The 22,175-nt window shown below is 42.0% G+C and overlaps 1 protein-coding gene across 1 annotated transcript in view; it reads left to right on the forward strand.

Annotated features, from left to right (window-relative positions):
- The window catches only part of arap2 (ArfGAP with RhoGAP domain, ankyrin repeat and PH domain 2), a 332,431-nt gene that overhangs the window by 305,305 nt on the left and 4,951 nt on the right, over positions 1 to 22,175 (forward strand). The window contains exons 29-32 of the mRNA XM_067988973.1: positions 5,053 to 5,135; positions 11,624 to 11,659; positions 13,084 to 13,147; positions 16,823 to 16,954. Coding sequence (XP_067845074.1) covers positions 5,053 to 5,135; positions 11,624 to 11,659; positions 13,084 to 13,147; positions 16,823 to 16,954 — 315 coding nt within the window. The remainder of the gene's footprint in view (positions 1 to 5,052; positions 5,136 to 11,623; positions 11,660 to 13,083; positions 13,148 to 16,822; positions 16,955 to 22,175) is intronic.

The following is a 22,175-nucleotide window of genomic DNA, read 5'->3' on the forward strand; positions in this document are numbered from 1 at the left end:
GAACATAAGAACATAAGAAATAGGAAAGGAGTAGGCCAATTGGCCCCTCGAGCCTGCTCCTCCATTCAATAAGATCATGGCTGATCTGATCCTAACCTCAAATCTAAATTCATGTCCAATTTCCTGCCCGCTCCCCGTAACCCCTAATTCCCTTTACTTCTAGGAAACTGTCTATTTCTGTTTTAAATTTATTTAATGATGTAGCTTCCACAGCTTCCTGGGGCAGCAAATTCCACAGACCTACTACCCTCTGAGTGAAGAAGTTTCTCCTCATCTCAGTTTTGAAAGAGCAGCCCCTTATTCTAAGATTATGCCCCCGAGTTCTAGTTTCACCCATCCTTGGGAACATCCTTACCGCATCCACCCGATCAAGCCCCTTCACAATCTTATATGTTTCAATAAGATCGCCTCTCATTCTTCTGAACTCCAATGAGTAGAGTCCCAATCTACTCAACCTCTCCTCATATGTCCACCCCCTCATCCCCAGGAAAGGTAAAGGCACACAAACAACAGGCACTAAGGGAATGCACAAGGGTGAATAGTCTCATTTTGTTTGCATAATTTCATGTGTTAATTTATAAATGTGGATTTGAATTTGCATTTGGCGGTTGTTTTTATTTCTGCGATGAACTGAGGAAGGAACTAATATGTAATCACAAGGAGGACGATTTGCTGGTCATGTGAGAGAGGAAAGGTAAGGAGTATGGGACTGTTGGTAAATGGGGAGGTGTCATTGAGGTTACTGGTATTGCTCATTAATAATCTGATCATGTAGAGCCCTGGCATAAAGGGCCTGTCTACATTGTAGCCTCCCTTCCTCTTCCTCCAAGTCCTGGGGCACTTCCTCCTCCAATTCCTCCTCTACTGCTGCCTCCTCCTCTTCCTCCTCCTGCTCATGCTTCTCAGGTTCTCACCTGATAGGCAGTGGCAAGGGCTGTTCCCTCATCATGGCCAGGTTGTGCAGCATGCTGTAATACTACCATAAATCTTGATACCCGCTCAGCTGAGTACTGCAGGGCTCCTCCAGAGCAGTCCAGGCAACAGAAGCGTTGCTTGAGGATGCCAATAGTGCGCTGTATGATGTTCCTTGTGGCAGAATGGTTCTTATTGTAGGCCTGCTATGCACGTGTGCATGGGTTCCTGACCGGAGTCATGAGCCATGTCAAGAGGGGATAATCCTTGTTGCCCAGTAGCCAGCCTTTGAATTGCCCGTGCTGGTTGAAATACAGGTGGAACGGAGGACTGCCACACAATGAAGAAAGCATGACTGCTGCCAGGATAGCGGGCATTTACTTGCATGATGCGCTGCCTGTGGTCGCACACCAGCTGCACATTGAGAAAGTGGAATCCCTTTCTGTTGATGACTAGGCCCAAGTTTAGATGAGCTCGCACGGCAATGTGCGTGCAGTGAATGGTACCCTGCACCACTGGAAAGCCTGCAATGTGAGCAAACCCTCGAGCTCACTCCTCCTGTTTGTCTCTGCCAAGAGAGAATTAGATGAATGTGTTTCTCATTGTGATAGCCTCAGTGACCTCCCTTCTACTAAAGTGCACTGCAAACTGCAAGATATTGCTTATATCTCCAGCAGCAGCCTGAAAGGAGCAAGAGCCATAAAAATTAAGAGCCACGGTCACCTTGACAGCCACAGGCAATGCTATCCTTGGCCTGCTCTGAGGCTGCAGTTGTGGCTGCTGCAGTTGACAAATTTCAGTCACAACCTCTTTTGTGAACAGAAGACGCTTGATGCATTGGTCATTGCTGAAGTTGAGGTAAGACAATTGCCCCCTGAAGACCCTCCACGAATATGCCCTCCTGCTGAATGCCCCTCCTCCTCCTCCTCCTCCTCCTCCCTCTTCTTGCAACTTGTCCTGTTCTGCGTGGCCTATCTTCATTCTCCCAGTCATGTTCAATTCCCAGAGGAAGCCCCACCAGGCCACCCACATCTGGAAGCAACTTTGTTTGGCACAATATTTTAAATGATACAAAGAGTACTTCAAAATTAGCCAGACCTCTCCCAGTAGAGTATTGAAACTTGATCCAAGTAGAGGAAGCCTCCAAAAACATGTACAATTGCACCAACAGCCAGAATAAATAATCCAACAACTAACCTGCAAGTACTTCATGATCCCTTTAAATAGCACTGGTGGGGGGTCCATCATGCCCTTTAAGTCCTGTTCAGCTGTGCAAGGTTGGTTGAAGTGTGGAATTCCAAAATAGCAGCATTGCCTTCAAATGTTCCTATGTTCCTTAGTCAGTATTGTACTCTGATCTGCGTCACATTCTCCCTACTCTGCATGCTGCCGGCAGTCGTTGGGGGTGCACGCAAACCCCTTTACCAAGATGGCTCCCTGTGCACTTCCCTAACAGAAATCGGGAGCTACGTGACCCAATTTCACCCCCATTCAATTGTTACCCTCAACTTTAAGGAAGAATATATGTGGGACATGGCGAGGAAGCTCTTTTGTGACCACTGGTCCATGGTCTACCCATGGAGGTAAAGAAGTCAAGAGCTAAAACAAAAGATTTTATGTATCATTGGCAATAATTTCAATTTTTTTAAAAACTCATTCTTGGGATGTGCGCGTCTCTCTCAAAGTCAGCGTTTATTGTCTATCCCTAGCTGCCGTAAGGTGGTGGTGGGCCACTTTCTTGAACCGCTTAGTTGATAAAATTGAGTGACTTGCTCGGTCACCTTGAGGGCAGTTAAGAGTCAACCATGGTGGTGTGGGACTGGAATAACATATTGGCCAGACTGGACAGCAGGTTTCCTTCCCCGAGGGACATTAGTGAACCAGGTGGGTTTTTACAATGATTCCACAGCTTCCTGGTCGCTCTTACTGATACCACTTTTTATTTCCAGATTTTTTCAAAAACTGAATTCAAATTCTCAAACTGCCATGGTGGGATTTGAACTCACATTCTCTGAATTATTAGTCCAGGCTGCTGGATTACTGGTCCAGTAACATAGCATATTATCCATCAGTCCACTTTGCTAACCTGTCAATGCTCTCCTGCAATTTTCCTCAGTTTTCCAGGGTCCCTCATTTGGTGTCATCAGTAAACTTCAATATCATTTTTTTTACACCTTTGCCCAAATCATTTATGTAAATGGAAAACAGGAAAGGTCTCAGCTCAGATCTCTGGATCACATGATTATTCACAAGCCACCATTGTGAAAAGCATCCCTTTACTCTTGCACTCAACCCCCACTCCCCGGCTATCCATGCAGCTACATTCCCTGTAAAACCATGTGCCTTAATTTTCACAAGTCTCATAAATTGCACTTTATCACAAGTTTTCTAAAAATCCATTTGTACAACATCCACTGCATTCCATTCAGTTCTGAGGATACATTTTATACCTGAAATATCAATTGACTTGTGTTTTCTTGATGGATGCTGCCTGAGCTGCTGCGTATCTCCAGCATTTTCTGTTTTTGTTCCAGATTTCCAGCATCAGCAGTATATTGTTTTTTATTCACTGTATTCCATTTATCTATACACTAAGTGATATCATAAAGTTACATTAGTTGAGTATGACATGCCCTTTATAAACACATGCTGACCATCCCTGATCAGCCCATTTTTAAAAAAATGTTCACTAATTTCATAACATATTATGGAGTTGAGATTAAATTTTGTTGGGCTCCATTCCTGGTGAGAAGATGGATTGGAAAATTGAGCATGGAGGTTGATGCTCCTGATTTTCCATTGGTTAATTTTGACCATTGGGAATTGAGAGTGCTGCATTAACATCCATGCCAGATTCTATGATCCATGTTCCAGGCGAGGCACAATTCATGCTGGGAGCGTCACCTTGCAAAATTTATCCTTAGAAGTATATTCACAACTGAGATTAAACTAACTGGCCTATAATTTCCTGGGTTATCCCTTTTCCCTTTCTTGAACAGTTGTGTAACATTTGCCATGCTCCAGTCCTTTCAAGATTCTTGGAAAATGATAGTTAATGCTTCTACTATCCACTCCCCCAGTCTTTCTTAGTATTTTGGGAATGCAAACCTTCTGGGCCTGGTCGATTTTCAGATCCATTTACTTGTTAAATACAGTTTCCTTTTGAATATTGATTTCCAGTAGTGACTTATCCATCATCCTTCTCAGATACTCCTATTATCCTATCATCTTTCCCTGTAAAAAAAAAAGAAAACAGCCTGTGCAAGCACCCTTAGATTTTTTTGAAGGTTTAATTTTTTTTAAATCTGGCAGCTTGTGCAGCTGTTTCTCCTCCCAAGCCTGCTGCACTAATTCTCCGCTTCCATACTGGCACAACCCCCTGACTGAGGCTGGGGAGCATGCCTCCTGTACATAAATAACCCCGGGGCTGGAAATATGGCTGAGGTCAGCAGGGCGTCTCTGGGGTGGGTGGAAGTCCACTGCACTGGAGAAGTGCCCCAATCTGTGGAGGGGGGTGCAGAAAGCCTAGGCCAATGTGTTACTCTGTTATACCCCACTTTACATAATATCATATTTTAAAATTTGCCACTGAAGGAGAGATGAGAAGTGATTTCCACTACATATAGCTAACTTTTTATATGTCCTACATATTGTATTAATAAACACAAATCTATTGGTCCTGCGTTGTTATTTAATGTACCGTTGCTTTGATCTTAGTCATATCAGAACCACCAATGGGTCGAATGTCCTCCTTCTGTGATGTAGATGTCTATAGTTCTAATTTTGTACTTGGTTAAAATTAAAACTAGTACAATGTGACCAGTTTCACCATTAACTTTGGTTCAATAACTTGCATTCATACAAGATTACAAATTGTTTCAGATGACTTTATCCTTATATGAGCAAGTACATTGTGCCCTAGCTTTTATGGTATTTTTGAGACCCGAGCAAACAACAAAATAAAAATTTTGAGAATGTCTGACTCAGTTATAATACATTGATAGTCAATCAGAGGTTGGAGTGATGAATGAGAACAAGTTTGTACTTTCCTTTGGGAATGCCAGCCTAATGATCTAATAAACATTTATTGACCCAAGTCTTCTCAATTCACTTGCTAATTAAAATGTGTAAATTTTTCAGAGCAATAAAGCTGAAAGAGAAGTGCCTGTGAAATCCTTAAAATTCTACCTTGGCCTGAAAAAGAAACTGAAGCCTCCGAGTAGGTAAGGATGCTCTGCAGTTGAGGATAGAACACAAGTTCAGACAGCAGGAACAATGTTTTGTTTGTGCAAATTGCTTCAGCGGCCACATGTACACAAAGTGCAATTTTATCCTATTTGCAATAACAACACAATATGAAAAATACAAACAAACAAGACAATCAGGAAAAGACTGGTTAACCCATACAGCCTGTCCCAAACACTCAACACAACTAAGCATCATGACTTCCAGTATTCCCTCCCACCACCAACAGTGTAATTTCCTGGAAGAGGCAAAAAAACAGATTAAAAAGCCATGAGCCAACTCGGGAAAAACAATCTGGGAAATTCCTCTCTGACCCCCTAAGGCAATCGAAACAAGTTTAGGAGATCATAGAGACCATGAGATACATACTCAACATCCCACCTACCTTTTGTACGCACTTATATTAGCCACAGCAAGGAACTCATCCAGCTTCTTTTTCAATTGTTGCAGCAAATCTGCACTCGCCACACAAGCTAAGTGTCTTATTGTAAGTGTTGCTAACCCTACGCGTAAAGAATAACATCCTGACATCTAACTTAATTCGGTGACTGATCCCTCGTTTTCCCTAACCTATATTGTTCAAATAGTGTGTACACACAGGCACAGTTTAGTTGGAAAGACTCCGAACGTCCCAAAGCGCTTTACAGCCAATGAAGTATTTTTGAAGTATAGTCACTGTTGTAATGTAGAGAGATGCGGCAACCAGTTTGCGCACAGCAAGGTCCCGCAAATAGCAACGCATGATGACCAGACAATCTGTTTTAGTAATGAAATATTGGCCAGGACACCGGGGAAAACTATCCTGCTCCTTCGAATAGTGCCATGGTATCTTTTACGTCCACATGAGGGCAGATGGGGCCTCGGTTTAACATCTCATCCGAAAGACGTTAGTCCCTTCATCACATTTAATACTTTAATTAAGTCAGCCCAAAATCTATGCTTTTCTAGTGTAAGAAGACTCAGCTAACTAAGCCTATTATGATAACTAAGGGCTTTTAAACTATGACCGTTCTAGTGGACCTTTGAACCTTTTCCAGGGCGTTTATATCACCCATCATGTGAGGGGACCAAAACTGGACACAGGATCTTGTAAAAGGACACTATGGTTGTTTTTGTTTTATACTGGATTGTCCTTGCTCTACATCCTAGTACTCTATTTGCCTTCACAATAGCCTCTCAGCACTGTTCGTGCACCTTCGGAGGCACATGTACTGTACCTCGTATGCTCCTTTAGTGCTCAACAGACTTTAATGCTGTACCAAGCATGGTATATACATGCTTGCTGTTAGCCCTACCTTTTTTTTAATTCATCCATGGGATGTGGGAGTCACTGGCAAGGCCAGCATTTATTGCCCATCCCTAATTGCCCTTGAGAAGGTGGTGATGAGCCACCTACTTGAAACGCTGCAGTGCGTGCAGTGAATGTTCTCTCACAGTGCTGTTAAGGATTTCCAGGATTTTGACCCAACAACGATGAAGGAATGGCGATATATTTCCAAGTCGGGATGGTGTGTGACTTAGAGTGTAAGGTGCAGGTGGTGGTGTTCCCATGCGCCTGCTGCCCTTGACCTTCTAGGTGGTAGAGGTCGCGGGTTTGGGAGGTGCTGTCGAAGAAGCCTTAGCGAGTTGCTGCAGTGCATCTTTTAAATGGTACACACTGCAGCCACGGTGTGCTAGTGGTGAAGGGAGTGAATGTTTAAGGTGGTGAATGGAGTGCCAATCAAGTGGGCTGCTTTGTCCTCGAAGATGTTGAGCTTCTTGAGTGTTGTTAGAGCTGCACTCATCCTGGCAAGTGGAGAGTATTCCATCACACTCCTGACTTGTGCCTTGGAGATGGTGGGAAGGCTTTGGGGAGTCACTCGCCACAGAATACCCAGCCTCTGACTTGCTCTTGTAGTCACAGTATTTATGTGGCTGGTCCAGTTTAGTTTCTGGTCAATGGTGACTCCCAGGATGTTGATGGTGGGGGATTCGGCGATGGTAATGCCGTTGAATGTTAAGGGGGGGTGGTTAGACTCTCTCTTGTTGGAATGGTCATTGCCTGGCACTTATCTGGTGCGAATGTTACTTGCCACTTATCAGCCCAAGCCTGGATGTTATCCAGGTCTTGCTGCATGCGGGCTCGGACTGCTTCATTATCTGAGGGGTTGCGAATGGAACTGAACACTGTGCAGTCATCAGTGAACATCCCCACTTCTGACCTTATGATGGAGGGAAGGTCATTGATGAAGCAGCTGAAGATGGTTGGGCCAAGGACACTGCCCTGAGGAACTCCTGCAGCCATGTCCTGGGGCTGAGATGATTGGCCTCCAACAACCACTACCATCTTCCTTTGTGCTAGGTATGACTCCAGCCACTGGAGAGTTTTCCCCCTGATTCCCATTGACTTCAATTTTACTAGGGCTCCTTGATGCCACACTCGGTCAAATGCTGCCTTGATGTCAAGGGCAGTCACTCTCACCTCACCTCTGGAATTCAGCTCTTTTGTCCATCTTTGGACCAAGGCTCCAATGAGGTCTGGAGCCGAGTCGTCCTGGTGGAACCCAAACTGAACATCAGTGAGCAGGTTATTGGTGAGTTAGTGCCGCTTGATAGCACTGTCGACGACACCTTCCATCACTTTGCTGATGATCGAGAGTAGACTGATGGGGCGGTAATTGACCGGATTGGATTTGTCCTGCTTTTTGTGGACAGAACATACCTGGGCAATTTTAGAAACTTGCTTTCAAACCATTTTAGAGTTAGAGAATGGATATTGTTACTTATGCTCTCCTAACATTAATTAGCTGGCAAGCAAGCATAGTGCAGCTGGCAATGTAATAAAACTCTGCTGATATGAGATATAAATGGCACTCTAAGAAAGCATATAACCATCATTATTAACTTTACAAGTTAAATGACTCTAACAAAAATATATGGCTGCTTTATAGTGCAGTTATATTGCACATGTTGTGAAGTGATTTCAAAATGTACATTGTAATTGCAGTCAAACAGATGTCAGGGATTCTGCATCAGAGGTTGTCCCACAATGGCTGGAGAATAATTGCAACTGGTATAAAGCCAACACGTCATACCTAAAAGTTTATAAAACACTCAGGTGATTCACTCGCTCCCCTTGAACATTTAGTTGTCTCTTCACTAGCATTTTGGAATTTATACCTATATTTGGTATTTGCTGAAGGCAATATAACTTGATGCTATCTGCTGGTACCACTCTCAAAATCACACCAGTATAAAACTGACAAATGTAAAATCTCATTAAACTGATGACAGTCAAGGTGGAAGATAATTCAGGTATGGCCTGGCCCCCTTTGTTGTGATGACCAATCAATCCATTGTGTGGCTTGTTGCACTGATTCAGATTTTTCTGCCCACAGTGATGAAGACTATTGTACCATTTTTAGCCAATAGAATTGGAGTCTTTTTAATCCTCAAAGTCTTGATCCAATAGCTTTTTATCTAGTTTTAGCTTATATTAAAAGAACTTTTTTTCTTTTGTCTGAGTATTGTATCAGGTTAGTTTTTCTCAAACTAATGAGTCTCTAGCCTTGCATCTGCATGCCTTGAGTAATAGAAATCAGACCTTCTATTGCCCCTTTCTTAGTCAATATCCTCTTTGTAATATTTGAACATTTGATCCAATTGCCAATTAAGTGTTGAGCCAGATAGAGCTAGACATTTGTCTTTCCCATATCCTCCTTTAACAACCTATTTATCACTTAAATAAGAATTTGCCATTTAAGTTGGCCAAAGAGAAAAGCATGTGACCTTGCTTTCAAGGGCATCGTTTTAACCCGAGTATACATTTGTAGACTTTCCAAATGTTTAATTTAGCACTAGCATTAAAATAACTAGTACCGAGCTCCCCAAATGCTTCAATGCACCAGCAGGTGTAAATTGATCTTCAGTTTGTACTGTGTTAGCTGAGCCGACCTGGGATGGTGGTAATGGCATTACAATTTAATCTCAGTGCACCCAAGCTTTAAAGAAAGAACTTATATAGTGCTTTTCATGTCCATTTAACATCCCAAACTGCTGAACAGACAATGAATTGGTTTTGAAGTGAAGTCGTCGTTATATGAGCAAACGTGGCAGCCAATTTGCCCACAGCAGTCCTGCAGACAGCAGTGAGATAAATAAGCAGTTGATCTGTTTTTAGAGATGTTGATTGAAGGATAAATGTTGGCCAGGACACCAAAAGAATTCCCCTGTTTGTCTTTGAAGAGTGCCATAGGTTCTTATACGTCCACCTGAAGAGGCTGGTGATTTTAACATCTCCTCCGAAAGACAGCACCTCTGACAATGCAGTATTCCTTCAGTAGTTCACTGAAGTGTCAGCCTGGATAATATGCTCAAGCCCCGAGAGTAGACAAGAGAAGAAAAAGTAGGCCCCTCTTGATTGCTACCCAATGACCCTGCTGGAAAGTTTGTGTGTGTCAACTTCGGGTGAGGACAGGGTCAGACTTGGCTGTGATTGAGTAGCTTGCCAACTCTCACATGAGACAAGGTACTGAAAGACTGTTGCTTTTGGAGTCCTCCTTGATTCAGTGCCTTCCACATGGAAAAGAAAAAAATTAGGATTTTTTTTTAAAAAGCAAAATTTGACTGTAGCTCGTATAAAATATATTCGTAATGAATCTTGTAGCACAGATTAAATCTCCAAAAAATAACTTGTAATCAGCTCCACATTAATATGATCCCCACTCCTTCCTTTGTTCTACTCCTTTAAAAAAAAATCTGCCACCACTGCCTGGCAACCGTACCACGTGCTAATGTGATATAAATATAACATTAGAATTGGAGATCATGACTGATACTGTTTGATAGTGTCGTTACTGGAATAAAATTAACCCATGAAGATAAAGACACAATTGATGTTAAACATTGGAAAGACTGGTGTCATTGTCTTCAGCCCTTGCCATAAACCACGTTACCTCACCACTGATTCCATTCCCCCCCTCCTCACCCCCAAAACCATTCTCTCAGGCTGTTTTCAATCTCGGCATTCTGTTTGACCCCGAGCTGAGCTTCCGACCCCATGTTCTCTCCATCACAAAAACTGCCTATTTCCACCTTTATTATAGCCCAACTCGGCCTCTGCCACTGAAATCCTCATCCATGCCTTTGACACCTCCAGACTAAACCACTCCAATGCTCTCATGGATGGCTTCCCATCTTCTTCCTCCATAATCCTCAGTCCATCCAAAACTCTGCTGCCTGTATCCTATTTCACAATAAGTCCTGCTCACCCATCAGCTATGTTCTTATTGACCAACATTCTCTCCTCCTTAACGCCTCAAATTTAAAATTCTCATCCTCATGTTTAAAGACCATCATGGCCGGTATGGCCATACCTCCCTATCTTTGTAACCTTTAGCCCTACTCCCTTTGCCATTTTTGCACATCCTCCCTCCCTCTCTTCCTTCGCCCCACCACTAGCTGCTGTGCCTTTAGCTATCTAGGCCCCATGCTCCGGAATTCCCCCCCCCCCCTTGCACCTCTCCACCTCCCTCCCCTTCTTTAAGACTCACCTCAAAACTCACCTCTGACCAATCTTTTGATCATACCTAATATATTTTTCATTATCTCAACATCCATTTTTGTCTAATTATGCATCTATAAAGTGTCATGGGACATTTTTCTACATTAAAGATGCTATATAAATGCAAGTTTTTGTTGTTGATGTTTAACCATGTTTGGTTTTAAGTATTTGTCTTTAAAAATGCCATAGTTTACCTGTTCTGCAGTTACTGATTCTGCTTTTAAAAGAAAGTTTTCTTCCCTAGTTATTTTTCTTTTAATAATAGTTCTATGTACAGAAAATCATTTATAATATCAGTATTATCTGTCACTGCTTTCAAATTATTAAGCTGAATTAATACTTGATCCTGATTTGCAAAGGGTTGACTCATTGTGAGAGTTGCTGATGTATGTATATTTTATTCGGTCATCAAACCTGCTGCAGTCAAATTGTGCAGACTTACCAAGGCCATTGATCCAAAAGCAGTTTTATGTATTGTAACCAAAGTGGATCATTATATCACCGATCATCCAGATAAAAGTGATTATTAACTGAGATAAATTATTTGTTAATGGTAGAACATGCAATCAGTCCAACTTAAGTGAGCCTCTGCAATCCACTTAAATAATCCTTTAGACTGGTAGGTAACTGCCAGTTTTGGTGTGCAGGAACTTTAATTAATTTTATATACTGTATTTGCTGATTCATTCCCACTTTTAAAAGTCTTTCCATTCCTTTCAAATTGATTGGAAGATTGCTCCCAGTTTCCTGACCTGTACAATATTCACCTGTAGACAGCTCCCTTGGATCCTCAATTCTTCCCTTGTTTATTGCATTTTTGCCTCCAATGAGGCTGAATCTCGATAAAAGTGCTTTCCCTGTTCATTTCCTTCTGAAGAAGGAGCAAGAACTACATGTTAACATGTCCTTTTCTCTATTACACAGCTTGGGCTTTACACTTTATTCAGAAAAACAACAGTGGTAAGTTTTGAAATCAGATACTGTCCAAATCAGCCTTAATGTGTTACATTAAAAATCCTGCCATGTTTTCCCTGAGTGATATCCTTTTGTAGTGTTTGCAGCAAACAGATTGTTGAGCAGCAGAGCAAAACAATAGTATGGTAAAGAACACAAAGGGGAGCTGAAGAGAAATTTTTTCACCCAGAGGGTGGTGGGGGTCTGGAGCTCACTGCCTGAAAGGGTGGGAGAGGCAGAAACCCTCAACTCATTTAAAAAGTACTTGGATGTGCACTTGAAGAGCCGTAATGTACAGGGCTACAGACTAAGTGCTGGAAGGTGGGATTAAGCTGGATAGCTCTTTTTTGGCTGGCATGGTCACGATGGGCCGAATGGCCTCCTTCTGTGCTGTAACTTTCTATGATTCTATGATAAGGTACTTCATGTTACTACAGTGAGATCCTCTTACCATATTCAATTTGCACGGGGTTGAGTGATGTAAAAAGGTAAAATAAAGATGAAAGGGAGAGGTATTAGTTAAACAGGTTGAGCAAGTCATATCATTTTATTTTATGACATCAACTTTATAATAATAAATGGAAGGCTTTTTTCATATAAACTCAAATGACTAATTTTGAGGTAGCTGTGCCAGATTGTGGAAAAATATTCCCCCCAATTAGGAAATAATGCTTTTTACAATGTACAAAGACTTTGAGGAATGTGCAGTATTCGTTGATGAAAGATTATTTTCACATATCAGTGAATCAGTAATATGAGGGTATAAACTCAGGATCAGCATTAAGCATAAAGGGAGAGGGTAGAAGGAATATTTTCATGCAAAGGATGATTAAGATATTGAATGCTTTACCATAAGTAGTCATGATGTGGAGATGCCGGTGATGGACTGGGGTTGACAATTGTAAACAATTTTACAACACCAAGTTATAATCCAGCAATTTTATTTTAAATTCACAGGACAACCTGTCTGCACACTGATTGCCTTGGCAACGGGCAGTTGAAAAAACTGTCTGTACTCACCAAGCATTGTTCTGTGAATTATAAATGCGATTTCATTTCGAGGATTTCATTTTCACATCGTTCACCTGACGAAGGAGGAAGCCTCCGAAAGCTTGTGAATTTAAAATAAAATTGCTGGACTATAACTTGGTGTTGTAAAATTGTTTACAATTACCATAAGTAGGTAATGAAGCCCAGGCAAACACAGCATTTTAGGGAGAATTAGATAAAAGCTTGAAGAAAAGTATTAAAGGTTACAGGGAATGGGCAGAGGAATGGAGATTGGAGTAGACAGCCTCTACCAGAAAGATATCAGGTTCGATGGGACAAATAGATTCCTTTTATATTGAATTCTCTTCTATTATATGTTCTACATGAACACTGTAATTGAGGACATTATGCTGATGTGCAAAATATGTATTCATCTACAGGTATTTATGCTGTGATAAGGAGGAGGCACATATAGAATGGTTGGCTAGTTTGCTCAATGTACAGGTAGGAAATCCTATCTAATCTTGCCAACATTTCTGAATTATTTTCAAATCCATTATTTTTGCTTTAGTGTTGTCATATTCTTGCATTACTTTAACAGAGGCCAAATGTATTTAAATATAAAGCCCTATTAATGCTGTGTATCCATAATTTTGGAATAAAATTCAGCATCACAGTTCTCAAAGTTCATTATGTAATTAGCTTTTGGCTACAGCCTTTAAAGTTGTGCTAGCAAAACTTGCAAATATTAGTTGCCATTATTACTTCATGCTCCCAGGGACAACATAATAGCAGATCATTAAAGCATGATACTTGTGGTTCCTTCAAAGTCATATTGTACTATTGGGCATGATTTTGACCCCGAGCCGGGAAGGAGGCGGAGGGGGTCAAATTGTGAACAGGAAACCTGGAAGTCTTTTTTATGTCGTTTCGACTGGCCGGCCTGATTGACAGGCTGGCCTCAGTCGGACGGGAGAGCAGCCAGGGTGAGGATGTGTTCAGGTAAATCTTTGATTGTATGGATGGGGTTGGGCACGGAGGCACCGGTGGGCATAGGGGTCATGGAGGGGGAAGTCAATCATGGAGGGAGGGATTGGGGGTCAGTCACAGGGAAGTAGTGTCGGGATCGGGGGTCATCGCGGGGGTCCGCGATCATTGGAGGGGTGTCAGGGGTCATTGCGGGGGTCGGTGATCATTTGTGGGGGGTGTCTGGGGGTCATCGCGGGGGTCCACGATCGTTTGAGGGGGATGAGTGCAGCTTGGATGAGTGCAGCTCCAACAACACTCAAGAAGCTCGACACCATCCAAGATAAAGCAGCCTGCTTGATTGGCACCCCATCCACCACCCTAAACATTCACTCCCTTCACCACCGGCGCACTGTGGCTGCAGTGTGTACCATCCACAGGATGCACTGCAGCAACTCGCCAAGGCTTCTTCGACAGCACCTCCCAAACCCGCGACCTCTACCACCTAGAAGGACAAGAGCAGCAGGCACATGGGAACAACACCACCTGCACGTTCCCCTCCAAGTCACACACCATCCCGACTTGGAACTATATCGCTGTTCCTTCATTGTCGCTGGGTCAAAATCCTGGAACTCCCTTCCTAACAGCACTGTGGGAGAACCGTCACCACACGGACTGCAGCGGTTCAAGAAGGCGGCTCGCCACCACCTTCTCGAGGGCAATTAGGGATGGGCAATAAATGCTGGCCTTGCCAGCGAAGCCCACATCCCGTGAATGAATAAAAAAAAAGGTGTCGGGGGTCATTGTGGGGGTCCGCGATCATTGGGGGGCAGAGATCGGGGGGGGGGGGGATTGCGATCGTTGGGGTGTCATTGTAGGTGGAGTTGTTGGAACTGGGGGGAGCACTCCTCTGGGCGCGCTATCTGTGCCAGAAGGCACTTAGCTGCAGACTCGGGCCATCTCGCCTCCTTTCACATGGCATAAAGAAGGAAGCCTGGGAATTCCAGCCCCCAGGGGTTGAAAATGCAAATTCTACAAAAATGGAGGCCCGCAGCCACCTTGAAAGGTTTTAATCACCAACCCGCCTCCTGGGAGCGGGTTGGTTGCCCGCCCCTCGTTCCACCCTGGTGAAAACCATAAATGGGCGGGTTGGGGGCAGGTCTGAAATCGAAGTGATTTTGAATGCCCCCAACCCACCGTTTTTCAATGTTAAAATCATACCCATTGGCTCTGACTACTATAACAAGAAGGGTTGATTTAATTATTTAATATAAAGACAGTGTACATCTTTCATATATATGATTCAATATTTTTTGCTTGAATATGTAGTGTAGATTTTTTGCAGATATTCTTAATCAACAGAAACTTGACTAATTGGCAAAAGTGCAATCTGTTTTTTTGTCATTTTTGAGTTTTGTTTCAGTAAACTAAAGTACAATATCGTTTCAGTGATGTACTCATGGAACAGCCAGTCTTAGCTAGAGAATTGGTGAGAAAAATATTAAGCATCCTGGAGCTTTCAGTTTTAAATCTTTCATCATTTTTTTAAACTATGACCTTAAGTGTTTTGTCAGTGCATTGCATCTTGTATAGTTTCTATAGAAACAGACACTAATCCCTGACTAGATCTGTCACAAATGACAAGAAGTTATACCACAGATAAATAAGTTCAGAGGTTAAAGATAATCTTTGAAGGACAACTCGTTAGAAGATTTGTTCAGGCCTTATTGACAAGTTAGCAATGTAGTTGCCTACTTACTGCTATAAAATGAGTATGGTGCAAAGGATGAATATATTCATTTAGTCTGTCTCTGAAACAGTCCAAGACAGAGCAGTGGAAAACGGACTACTGCTGTGCAAATCTCATACAAAGAGGTATAGAAATATATAACAACATGACAAAAGAAGTAGATGCTGAGCTTTTGCGGGAAGGTCAGGAAAGGGTGACCAAAAGTTTGGACAGAGATGGGGTTTGAGAAGGCTTTTAAAGCTAGGGAGGGAGGTAAAGAGATGGAGGTGCTTAGGTGAGGAGAGCACTGGAGAAGTCAAGTAGGGTTTCAGCAGCAATAGGACAGAGGCAAGCAATGTTATAGAGATGGAATTAATCCATCTTGGTAGAGGTTAGGGTATGCGGTTTGATGTTTAGATCTGGGTTGAACAAAAGGTGCTGAGGTGGTGTGCCATCTGGTTCAGCCTGAGAAAGCAGCCAGTGAGGGAGAGTAGAGTTGATAGCAAGGGTGCAGAATTGTTGGCGAAAGCCAAAGACAATGGATTCAGTCTTTTCAATGTTCAATTTTAGGAAATTCTGACTGCCTAGGCTTCATGTCATATAGGCAGTCTTGCAGCACAGAGGTGGTCATGGAGTTGAGGGAAGTGATGGAGAGCTGAATCTGTGTGTTGTTAGTATATACCGTGTCTACAGATATTGTCACTGAGGGGCAGCGTGTAATTGACGAGGAAATTATCGATCCTTGGGAAAGTCTGGAACTACGTGGGAGCTGGACAAGAAGCCATTGCTGGATATGCATGAGCTGCTTTGAGATGGGCCAGCCACACTCAGTTGGACCACAGAAGAAAGGCTTTTAAGGAGAATGGCCAACGCTGCAAAGGTCAAGGAGGGTTAAAAGGCACAGTCACAGAGGATATCCTTGATAGCTTTGACCGGGGTGTTCTCAGTGCTGTGCTTAGGGTGGTAAATGGACTGATGGGATTCAAACAGGGAATTGGTGCACACAGGAATTGCTGCACATCGTTTCAAAAATGATTGCATAGTTCCACCCACAAATAGAATTTTACACAGCGACTAAAAAGTTGGTAGGACATTTTGATGCATTGCACCACAATGAAAATGAAAAAGACTAAAATATTTGTAATGTATCGTGCAATATTTTAATAAACAGCACTGTTTGATAAAACTGAAAACTTAACTGGTAACTCACTGAAGAGATGTTAGGTTAGGTTTATGACTGCAGAAACTTGTTCTCCCAAATTTGATGAAAGAAAATTGAATATGTCATTCAAATACTCTGACTTTGATCTGCAAATATAGACATCAGCTGTCAGTACATTACACTTTGTAATTCTATCTGTACTTTGAAACGATGGAACTGAATATTCAACAACAGGGTAGATTTTAGTTCTCAAAATATTGGTTGTGAAAATGCTTAATGGAATTGTCTTTCATTGGGAGAAAAACTTTCTTTTTTTTAACAGCATGAAGGTGACCTTTGGCGACTGGATGGAAAGTTACATGTTTCATCAATGGTGCTGAATGCAAAACTTGGTAGCGTGGGTTTAACTCCAATCCAAGAAAAGATTGGTAGAAGAAAAGTAGAACAAGCACAAGTAAGTTGTTTGCATTAGATGATTGCCACAATTCACATAAAGCTGCAGTTATACTGCCACTTTCACGTTGATGCAAAGTGATCTTGAGTGTGCATGGGTTGGAAAAATGGCACTATAACTCAGGAATCAGGGAATCAGGTCCTGATCTGATAAAGATACCTAATAAAGATAGCATTGTAAGACCCCTCACACCACTTGAGCTTCATTCATACTGTGGCAAAGTATAACTCTAGCCATTGTGAAGCCGGAGTTACATAACGCTCAAATGGTCCACTGCATTTCCTGGACATTTTCTAAACTTAGTTTTTATTTTTGTAAATGGAACATTTGTACATCAGGTGTTAAACAAGTTGTTTTATGTTCATCTTTACTTCATTTACTGATGCATTAAATTGTTTGTCGATGCAGTTTTGTACCATGAGACTAATGTTGAATGTTGCATTACCCACGGATTAATGATGTTTTAAATGTCCACTAATTGGTGTCCTTCATAAGCTGAATGGCATCAAAATGATGCTTGATCAGTACTGTCAATATTTAGATTAGTTGATCTCCTGTAGCGCTGCTCACAGTACATGTGCTATTTTCATAAGCACAGGACACATAACAGCACTTCAGCAGCAGAATAATATCTTGTAATGCACAATGTATTAGTCAGCTGCTACAGTGTAGATGTGTGTGTTACTTTAATGATGTGGAGATGCCGGTGATGGACTGGGGTTAACAATTGTAAACAATTTTACAACACCAAGTTATAGTCCAACGATTTTATTTTTAATCATTAAAAATAAAATCGTTGGACTATAACTTGGTGTTGTAAAATTGTGTTACTTTAAGGATAGAAGGTGTAATTGCTCAGCATTCTTAAAATTAATTAGATTCTGATTGATAAGATTAATTAGAGGTCAGACTGGGTTTTTTTCTCTCTTTTGTGTGTGTGACTGCTAAGGTGAGCTAGTGGCTATAAATAGTCTGACCACCTGAGCCAATGAGATATTTTGGCCTAGAAGTTAGACCACGCAGCACCAGCTTTTCAGGCACTAAACGGCCTCCCAAGTTTTCGATATGGCGGGCAAGAAGCGTGCACTCATTATGAGCTGGAAGTACACTGTCCACTGTATTGGTAAAGGCCAAAAAATCGGCGTACTATGCCCACGCCTGAAACAGACGTTAGCCCTTTTGCTTATGCAAATAAGGGACCTAATGCGTGTTTGAGGTCCCCACTGCAAGATTGGTTTGCATCCGCGCCGGCTGCACTCAGTAAAAACAAGCCTACAGGCGGTCCTTAAATCAGGGAAATACACCCCGGTGTCTCTTACTTTCTGCAGCTTGCCCACTTCATGGAAATGAGGCCTGAGGCCTAATATCAGGAGTGCCTCGGACCTCACCATTCAGGTGCAGGCATTTAACCCTGCAGCCCAAAGTGGCTGAATTTCTAGGCCTTTATGTTACTGGGGAGATTTTTCTGTTGATTGCAAATGATTGGCTTTATACTTTTTTAACTGTGACACAAAATTTGTGCATAGGAAAGTATAACAACCAAGTGTTAATGCATGTTAGACACACCAGGGTAGATTTCTGAGGGAGTTCTCTTGCTCATCCACTAATTTTAGCGGAACAGCCGCAGAAACCTTGGAAAATGGTGTAAAACGCTATTTACAGGTGGGACAATTCTCGCAGAAACTCGCTTCCACCATTTTTATACAGGTAGACAGAGAGAGAGATGTACAGATAGGTGTAGGCAAGGATAATGGGTAATTGACAGTGTTACAACAAAAGTGATTCAATCCAGCAGTCCTGATGACATAAAGTGAGCGTGAAGCTTGAGTGGTTTATGAACACAAGCAGAACTGACAATGACTGTCTTACAGTAAGGGACATAAGTAACATTAAGGTAGAAACAGAATCCTTATGGATTGAGACAAAGAATAAGAAGGGATCGATCACATTAATAGGTATATTCTGCAGACCACCTAATAGTGGATGATGAAATGTGTAGACAAATCTATGAAATATGTAGACAAATCTATGAAATGAATAAAAAACATCGAATAATAATCATTGGAGATTTCAACTATCCTCAAATAAACTGGCAAGAGGAGATATGGAAAGGGGAAATGGGAATGGAGTTTTTACAGTGTGTACAGGATTCCTTTCTTACCCAGTATGTGAGAAGCCCAACAAGAGAGGACTCACTGCTAGATCTAGTAACGGGAAATTAACCAGAGCAGGTAAGAGAAATAGACGTTGGGGAACATCTAGGCAATAGCGATCATAACATAATAAGATTTAAAATAATGATTGAGAAAGACATAAGTAAGACAAAGACCAAAGTAATAGTTTGGGAAAAAAAGCTAATTTTAAGGTGATGAGAATGGAATTAGGGAAGGTAAACTGGATAAAATTGTTGACAGACAAAGAGAGAGCACAGCAGTGGGAAATATTTAAACGGTGATCAATAGAGTTCAGGAGAAATATATTCCTCTAAAAAGCAAGAACAAACTAGCCAATAATGAAACATCATGGATGAATAAAGAGATATGGGTAAAATTGAAAATAATGAAAAAGGCATACACTAAGTAAATAGACAACAAAGGAGAGGATGACAAAGGGAGTATGAAAAGGTTAGGAAAGAAGTCAAAAAAACAATTAGGAAATCAAAGAGGAACTATGAAATTAAATTATCAAGGGATATAAAAAGAAATAGTAAAGTATTCTACAGACACATAAATAAAAGAAAAATCAGAATAGGGATAGGGCCACTAAGGGACACACAAGATAAACTCACCGGTAGTGATGGCAAAATGGCAGAAATATTGAATAGTTACTTTGCCTCTGTATTTACCAGGGAGACTAACAAGGTGGGCAGGACATTAGAAGAAGAGATCAAAAAAATATAAAAATATTTAAGATAGAAAAGGGGGAGATAATTGATAAACTAATCAAACCTAGAGAGGACAAAACCCCTGGTCCGGATGGATTGCATCCTCAACTATTAAAAGAAGTTAGGGAGGAGATAGCAGAGGCACTATTACATATATATAAAAAATATTCAGAAAAGAGATTGGTGCCAGAGGACTGACGGACAACTAATGTTATTCCTATATTTAAAAAGGGAGATAGAACAAGTCCAGGGAACTATAGACCAGTTAGCTTAATGTCGGTGGTAGGAAAGATAATGGAATCTTTACTCAAAGATGTAATAGAAAAACATCAAGAGAATGAAAATATAATAAAGAATAGTCAGCACAGATTTCAGAAGGGAAAGTCATGCTTGACCAAACTTATTGAATTCTTTGGCGAAGTAACAGAAAGAGTAGACAAGGGTAATGCAGTAGATGTAATATATTTGGATTTTCAATAGACCTTCGATAAAGTACCACAATGTAGATTCATGACTAAAGTCAGAGCATGTGGAGTCAGGAGACAAGTAGCAGAATGGATAGCAAGTTGGCTATAAAACAGAAAAGAGAGTAGGGGTTAAGGATAGCTACTCAGACTGGCAAAAGGTGGGAAGTGGTGTTCCACAGGGATCGGTACTGGGACCACTGTTGTTCACTATTTACATTAATGATCTGGATTCAGGAATTGGAAGTACATTTTCAAAATTTGTGGGTGACACCAAATTGGGGGTGTAACTAATACAAAGGAAGAATACGTCAAAAATGCAAGAGGATATTAATAAACTTGCAGAATGGGTGTGTAATTGACAAATTAATTTCAATATAGATAAGTGTGAGGTGGTACATTTTAGTAGCAAGAATAAGGAGGCCACATACTGCTTGGATAATAGTCTAAATAGTATAGAGGAGCAAAGGAATCTAAGGGTACAGATTTCCCCCCCCCCAATCATCTTCTCGGCGTCCCGCCCCCCCATCATCCTCTCCGCCCCCCCCCCCCCCATCATCCTCTCCGCCCCCCCCCCATCATCCTCTCCGCCCCCCCCCCCCCCCAATGATCTTCTCCGCCCACCCAACCCCCTCCCCCAATCTTCTTCCCCGGTCCCCTCCCCTGATCTTCTTCCTGGCCTATGATCCCTCCCTCCAGTCGTCAGCCTATCAATCAGGCTGGTTGCCGGGCACGAAACACTGAAGCACAATTGATTGGTCTCATCGATCGCGACCTGCCCACTTACCTTCCGGGTCGCGCATCCGAAAACCTCCCCCCACCCCCCCACTCCTTTCTGGGCTGGAAGTTAAAATTTACCCTTTATTATCCAAGCAGTATGTGGCTTCCTTATTCTTCTTACCAAAAGGCACCACCTCACACTCATGGAATATCTTAACCACAAGATCCCCTGGGCCACTTAGGAATCACCCTTGCCTGATTCTTTATTAAAAAAAAAACCTACATAAGTATATAAACCAATGAAACAGTAGTTTAATTTCAACTCAATATGCTCCCTTTCATCATCCTCTTCTTCAGCACCATGTTGCCCCCACCCCCCACCAATCGATCCTCCCTCCTGACACTACACCTCAGTCCACCTTCTATCTGTCCCCAGTCCCAGGCTCAATTCTCAATCCCACAGCCCTGTTCGTTATTCGATGTGCCCACCATGACACCTGTTGCTCGCTCTCCCTGAGCAGCAACTCCAACTTGCCCCATCCTCTACTCCCAGCGCCATTTTGCCCACCACACTCCGTTAACAACCACTCGTATTTACATAGCACCTCCAAAGCAGAAAAATGTCCCAAGGTGCTTCATAGAAGTGTAATCAGACAAAAATGAATACCAAGCCAAAGAAGGAGTTATTAGGAAGGGTGACCAAAAGCCCGGTCAAATTTCCTGAATTCCCTATTGGGTTTATTAGTGACTATCTTATATTTATGACCTCTAGTTTTGGACTCCCCCCACAAGTGGAAACGTTTTCTCTACGTCTACCCTATCAAACCCTTTCATTATCTTAAAGACAGGTCACCCTTCAAATTTGGCTTGGTAAATTTCCTTAGAGATCTCACCTGAAGTGTCCGTTGCCAGCATGTACTGAGCATCTGCAGTGCTACACAAGCGCTCCAGCTGTATTATGGGCAAGACCGATAATTAACATAAAAGCAAGGACCTTAATGAGCCTTATACAGTCTGTGTACGTCGCATAGTCATGTGCAGTGCATATTAAATGCAGAGCAGGCCTCAGCTCTCCTTGCCTGATAATATAGGATGCAAGCACCCAAAGTATTGTGGCATTTTACATTGCTTTATTGGCAACATAGAGAATACC

This window comes from Heptranchias perlo, chromosome 1 (genome assembly GCF_035084215.1).
Source record: "Heptranchias perlo isolate sHepPer1 chromosome 1, sHepPer1.hap1, whole genome shotgun sequence".
Lineage (NCBI taxonomy): Eukaryota > Metazoa > Chordata > Chondrichthyes > Hexanchiformes > Hexanchidae > Heptranchias > Heptranchias perlo.